Source organism: Macaca fascicularis, chromosome X (assembly GCF_037993035.2).
Source record: "Macaca fascicularis isolate 582-1 chromosome X, T2T-MFA8v1.1".
Classification (NCBI taxonomy): Eukaryota; Metazoa; Chordata; class Mammalia; order Primates; family Cercopithecidae; genus Macaca; species Macaca fascicularis.
The window spans coordinates 77,626,821-77,633,541 of record NC_088395.1 but is presented as its reverse complement, the minus strand read 5'-3'; the positions used below and the strand labels follow the sequence as shown (position 1 = coordinate 77,633,541).

Genomic DNA, 6,721 nt, shown 5'->3' with positions numbered 1-6,721 from the left:
AGCTGGAGACACATTATAGAGAGATTGGGGTCTATAAATCAATCTAGATGGGATTAATTATCTGTATACAGGTGGCTTGAAATCATCTTCCATTTTCCTGCTGCCTGCATTAGAAACACCCACAGTTGAGCGTGAGAGCTGAGGGGTGGGGGTCAGATGTGTAGACAAGCAAGCTAAGGAAGGAAGACTGAGAGTGAGGTGGAGACTCTCCTGCTGTGTTCCGCTTCACTCCTGACACACACACGCACACACGCACCCAACTCCCCCCATCACACCCCATCTACCTTCCCCATACCTGCCCAGAATCACTGGTCCTAACAAGGCACAGAGGTGGAAAATCCCATGGGTTCTTTGGCCAGGAAGCCTCTTATTGTCCTGTTCTGACGACCAGCGAGGCAAATGGGAAAAGACTGCCCTCCCCCTTTTCTCGCTCCCCGGCACGTCAGGCTTGTTAGTGAGGATGGGACGCAGTCTCAGGCCCCACGCAATCCTTTCGCAAAGCCAAGAAGTGTGTGTGTTTTGTGTGTGTGTTGTGTGTGTGTATTGTGTGTAGGGTGGAGGATTGGGGGTGGGATCCCATGACGTTACCGGCTCCGCCTCCCGGTGTATATAAGGGGCGCTTGGCGCGCAACGACCCCAAGCCGCAGCTTTGAAGCCTGAGCGGCCGAACTCGGCAGCTCCAACCCAACTCGGCTTAACTCCGCCTCACCGAGCCCAATCCAAGGCTCTCTGCTCCCTAGGTTTGCAACAGCTCTCTGGTAAGCGTTGGGGACCCACACGTGTGTCGGAGGGGGGACGGCGAGGGTCCGGGCGTACCTAGCATTCTCAGGCAACCATGGCATGCAGTTGCATCAACGGGGCCGTGACCTGTTGCTGGCGAGACCCCCGCCCCGGGAGTTAGGGCTCCCGTCTCCACCCCAGCTCCAAACCATTTCTAGATGGGGACAGGAAAATCTGGGACCTGAGTCGGGGGGCATCGGGTGGACCCCTTCCTCTCTGCTGAGAGGAGAGTGCAAGCAATCTCGGGATGCCCTGGGGCCCCTTTCGGGGCGCATCTCCAAATCTTTAGATGTCGAAGCCCCGCCTCGCTGTTGATGCTTGCCGGTCAGCCTAGCAGGGCTTGGGAGGAAGTAGGGGAACATTTGCTTACTCCCCTGGGCGACGGCTGCGCTAGTTGAGCAGTGTGGGCTTGGTAAGGAGGGATGGAATTGAGTCGGTGCTTACTTTTAATCTGCAGCAAGGTTGGTCCCCTCTCCTTCTGGGGGGTCTGGGGGCTGTGTCTGTTTGAAGCCCCATGGGCAAGCCCCTGGGACCAGCTCTGTTTAATTCCCAAATAGCCACAGGCCAAGGAACTGACACATTAGGTTTCAGGATTCCTGGGTTGAGATTAGGATAAACCCTAACAGTTCCTGGCAAGAGAAAGAGACCTAATATTGATTGAGCACTTACTAGGCGCCAGCCATTCTACTTCAGGGGGCTTTCACGTGCCATTTCTGAAATTAGCCCTTCCAGAAACCTTGTAAGGTATTGTAATTCCTACTTGTATATGAAGAAACTGAGGTCAGAGGTAAAGTGACTTGCCTCTGTCCCTTCCATATCCCCCTCCCCATTTCCCAATAGCTCCTTTGCTTGGTGGAGTGGGTCTTGTAATTCGCTTTCAGAGTTTAGGGATAATGAGCCCTATTGAAGGGCTTTTGTCTTGTTTTTCACCAGATCATCCTCTTCAATTCCTGCTAGAATGCCGTGGCAAGCATTTCGCAGATTTGGTCAAAAGCTGGTACGCAGACGTACACTGGAGTCAGGCATGGCTGAGACTCGCCTTGCCAGATGTCTAAGCACTCTGGATTTAGTGGCCCTGGGTGTGGGCAGCACATTGGGTGCAGGCGTGTATGTCCTGGCTGGAGAGGTGGCCAAAGATAAAGCAGGGCCATCCATTGTGATCTGCTTTTTGGTGGCTGCCCTGTCTTCTGTGTTGGCTGGGCTGTGCTATGCAGAGTTTGGTGCCCGGGTTCCCCGTTCTGGTTCGGCATATCTCTACAGCTATGTCACTGTGGGTGAACTCTGGGCCTTCGCCACTGGCTGGAACCTCATCCTCTCCTATGTCATTGGTGAGATATGGTAGGGGAGGGAGGGAACTGCACAGCCAGCAAAGGGGTTTGGGGTCAGGAAATCTGGGTGGAATGGTGAAGCCGAAGTATTCTTTATATTATTCACAGGCCCTCAATCTCCCTAAATGTGTGGGTTTGTTGGGGGTCTGGGAGGGTTGAAGGTGTGGAGAAATTGCTCATTCTACCCATCTCCGTCCTAGTTTCCTTAATCAAGTGAATGGTTTTGGTTCTTAAAAAGTAAGAATAGGCCAGGTGCAGTGGCTCACGACTATAATCCCAACGCTTTGGGAAGCCGAGGCAGACAGATCACCTGAGGTCAGGAGTTCAAGACCAGCCCGACCAACCTGGTGAAACCCTGTCTCTACTAAAAATACAAAAGTTAGCCGGGCAGAGTGGCTTACACCTGTAGTCCCAACTACTCAGGAGGTTGAGGCAGGAGAATCTCTTGAACCTAGGAGGCAGAGGTTTGCAGGGAGCAGAGACTGTGCCACTGCACTCCATCCTGGGTGACAGAGTGAGACTTGGTCTCAAAACAAAACAAAACAAAAGTAAGAATAGGTGAAAATGGCAGGGACTTGTGTGAGCCTGGGGTCTGGGAAGAAGGGAACTTGACCACATGTTTCTCCCTCTGCTACACCAGGTACAGCAAGTGTGGCCCGGGCCTGGAGCTCTGCTTTTGACAACCTGATTGGGAACCACATCTCTAAGACTCTGCAGGGATCCATTGCACTGCACGTCCCCCATGTCCTTGCAGAATATCCAGATTTCTTTGCTTTGGGCCTTGTGTTGCTGCTCACTGGTGAGGCAAAGAGCAGGATATAATGGTGGGGGGGTTGGGCCAGGAGGGGCTAGGCCCTGGGGCCAGGGATAAGGATGGGGGATGGGCCTGAGAAAGGCTTAAGGAAGGTGATAATGGTGGGGAAGAAGAAAAGCTGGAAAGGAACCTAGAAGCAGGGCAACAAAGCTTGGACTGAAGACTTTCTGGGAGTACTGAATGTATTTCTCCCACAGGATTGTTGGCTCTCGGGGCTAGTGAGTCGGCCCTGGTTACCAAAGTGTTCACAGGCGTAAACCTTTTGGTTCTTGGGTTCGTCATCATCTCTGGCTTCATTAAGGGGGACCTGCACAACTGGAAGCTCACAGAAGAGGACTACGAATTGGCCATGGCTGAACTCAATGACACCTATAGGTTAGAGGGTTACTCTTAGGAGCTGCAGAGCTGGGAAAATGAAGGGGAAGAGGGAGATCTGTGCTGAAGGATTCTGGATGGGGATGGGAAAAAATGGGAGGCTGGACTTTGAAGACCTAGCTAACTGGTTTGACATTAGAGAAAAGACACAGAGTTGGCCGAACACACCCTTACATTCTCCACCCCTTCTTCCACTCTAGCTTGGGCCCTCTAGGCTCTGGAGGATTTGTGCCTTTTGGCTTCGAGGGAATTCTCCGCGGAGCAGCGACCTGTTTCTATGCATTTGTTGGTTTCGACTGTATTGCTACCACTGGTAACACAGTCATTCCATTCTGTTTGGGGCTTGGGCACAGTGCGTGCCCAGGCTGTATGCAGACTGGGGGTGGTAGAGGAGTGGGCCTGCTTCCCTGATTTAGAAACTTGCAACCCTTCTTGCAGGAGAAGAAGCCCAGAATCCCCAGCATTCCATCCCGATGGGCATTGTGATCTCGCTGTCTGTCTGCTTTTTGGCGTATTTTGGTGTCTCTTCTGCACTCACCCTCATGATGCCTTACTACCAGCTTCAGCCTGAGAGCCCTTTGCCTGAGGCATTTCTCTACATTGGATGGGCTCCTGCCCGCTATGTTGTGGCTGTTGGCTCCCTCTGTGCTCTTTCTACCAGGTCAGTGTCAAATGTTTGTTTTCTTCTGCTGTCAGAGTCTCAGGTTATAGCATTCAGTACCAGAGAATACCCCTTAAAAGGGCTGTGAGGGGAAGGTGGAGACCCTTAAACATACAGGCTTGGGAAGAGAGATCCCCGTCAACTCATGCCACCCTGGACATTCTGCTCTCCAGCCTCCTGGGCTCCATGTTCCCCATGCCTCGGGTGATCTACGCGATGGCAGAGGATGGCCTCCTGTTCCGTGTACTTGCTCGGATCCACACCGGCACACGCACCCCAATCATAGCCACTGTGGTCTCTGGCATTATTGCAGGTAACAGACCCTCTTTCCCTTTCCCTTAGTTGTTTTGCCAACTTCTTTAACTTTGCCACTCCTTTCTCTCATTTCTTGTTTCCTGCCTATTAATTTTAGCATTCATGGCATTCCTCTTCAAACTCACTGATCTTGTGGACCTCATGTCAATTGGGACCCTGCTTGCTTACTCCCTGGTGTCAATTTGTGTTCTCATCCTCAGGTGAGACTCTCTTCCTCTGCGTACTGTGATTTGGATTTTTATTCTTGGATGAGGAATGATGGGGATCTGCTGCTCCTCTTTCCTCCTCCGCCTTCATTATTCCAACTTTCTTTTTTTCTTTTCTTTTCTTTTTTTTTTTTTTTTTTGAGACAGAGTCTCGCTCTGTCGCCCAGGCTGGAGTGCAGTGGCGCGATCTTGGATCACTGCAAGTTCCGCCTCCCAGGTCCACGCCATTCTCCTGCCTCAGCCTCCCGATTAGCTGGGACTACAGGCGCCCGCCACTGCGCTCAGCTAATTTTGTTTTTGTATTTTTAGTAGAGACGGGGTTTCACTGTGTTAGCCAGGATGGTCTTGACCTCGTGATCCACTCGCCTCGGCCTCCCAAAGTGCTGGGATTACAGGCATGAGCCACCGCACCCGGCTATTCCAACTTTCTTTGAGGAATCTGGGTATCTCATCCTGCCAAAAAGAACTTCCCTTAATGGTGATGAGAAAGGTTAAGCTGCCTGGGAGAAGATGGTAAAGTGAGTAAAGGTTGTTCTTAATACTGCCATCTTACTTTTGCCTCAGGTATCAACCTGATCAGGAGACAAAGACTGGGGAAGAAGTGGAGTTGCAGGAGGAGCCGATAACTACTGAATCAGAGAAGCTGACCCTATGGGGACTATTTTGCCCATTCAACTCCATCCCCACTCCACTCTCTGGCCAAGTTGTCTATGTTTGTTCCTCATTGCTTGGTGAGCAGTGGAATTTTTCTGGGGTGGCTTTGAGGTCAGCGTGATTGGGTGGAAGCGTGTGGCATTTGGTGGCTGAGGAAGAACTAGAGAGAGTGCGACTCTCCTTGGAATGGGGTTTTTAATGTCTTAGCATGTTGGTCTTAAGAGTTGGTTTTGATGTCTCTCAACTTGACCTTTGAAGCTGTCCTGCTGACTGCTGTTTGCCTGGTGCTGGCCCAGTGGTCAGTTCCATTGCTTTCTGGAGACCTGGTGTGGATTGCAGTGGTTGTGCTGCTCCTGCTGCTCATTATTGGGATCACTGTGGTCATCTGGAGACAGCCACAGAGCTCCACTCCCCTTCACTTTAAGGTAAATAAACTCTCTCTTTTTCCCTTGCCAGCCCATCTTGGGAGAATAGGCTCCAGATATCTTGAGGTCTAATAAAGTTTATAGATATTCTTTAATTGAACATGAAAGGGAAGATATAGGAGGTACCTAGGCCAAAGACTTCTTCTCTGATCCTCTTTAGTTCCTTTCCAGTTCCATTTACCCAAACTGCATATTCTTGAAGTCTCATAGGTATGCTAAATGAGCAGCCACTGAAATGCAGAGGACAAGTAAGAGTTGGATTCGCCCTTTTCTGGCCTGCATAGGATAGGGATCTCTTTCTAGGTCACCCTGTGGTATGTACAAAGAAGATTTTACTTTGCTTTCAGGTGCCTGCTTTGCCTCTCCTCCCACTAATGAGCATCTTTGTGAATATTTACCTTATGATGCAGATGACAGCTGGTACCTGGGCCCGATTTGGGGTCTGGATGTTGATTGGTAGGTATACACTTGGGAAGAGTAGGCTTCTTTGGTGTCCTAGCCCAACTCCTTTCCCTCTTGGTCTCAAGTAGGAGACCTATGAAGCCTTTACACCCCCACCTCACAGCTACCTTTCCCCACTAGGTTTTGCTATCTACTTCGGCTATGGGATCCAGCACAGCATGGAAGAGATTAAGAGTAACCAACCCTCACGCAAGTCTAGAGCCAAAACTATAGACCTTGATCCCAGCACTCTCGGTGTTCACTCAGTCTGACATCGTCACACCTAAATGCTGTCTGGTCCCCTGCACAATAATGGAGAGCACTCCTGACTCCAGTGACAGCCAGCCCTCCCCTGTGATGGTGGTGGTGGATACTAATACAGTTCTGTATGATGTGAAGGATGTGTCTTTGCTATTTCTTGTCTATTTTAACCCGTCTGCTTCTAAATGATGTCTAGCTGCTTACCAACTTTAAAAAATGATATTAAAAGAAAGTAGAAAAATAAACTGTGTCCTGTTTTTTGCTTGCTAAAGATGTAGAGCCTGACTTTTAAGAGTGAAGAGCCTCAGAGAAGGGTCCTTTGTGTTTTCTCCAGTTACCACAAAAGCATCTGCTGTGCCTGCGGGTGCTTCTTGTTGAATCAGGGTTTGAGGAGGGTGGTGTAAGTAGGTAGCCATCCGGTCCAGTCACACTTAGAGGAATGGTCTTGATATATGTTTTCC

At 50.4% G+C, this 6,721-nt stretch overlaps 1 protein-coding gene across 1 annotated transcript; it reads left to right on the top strand.

The window, feature by feature from the left end:
• Window positions 1-638: 638 nt before the first annotated feature.
• Window positions 639-6,505, top strand: SLC7A3 (solute carrier family 7 member 3). The gene is made up of 12 exons (XM_015444335.2): window positions 639-758; window positions 1,714-2,108; window positions 2,749-2,907; window positions 3,120-3,297; window positions 3,498-3,610; window positions 3,736-3,958; window positions 4,132-4,271; window positions 4,371-4,473; window positions 5,044-5,210; window positions 5,392-5,558; window positions 5,906-6,014; window positions 6,141-6,505. The coding sequence occupies exons 2-12, from the start codon at window positions 1,739-1,741 to the stop codon at window positions 6,269-6,271; spliced, it is 1,860 nt and encodes a 619-aa protein (XP_015299821.1). The 5' UTR covers window positions 639-758; window positions 1,714-1,738; the 3' UTR covers window positions 6,272-6,505.
• Window positions 6,506-6,721: the final 216 nt, after the last annotated feature.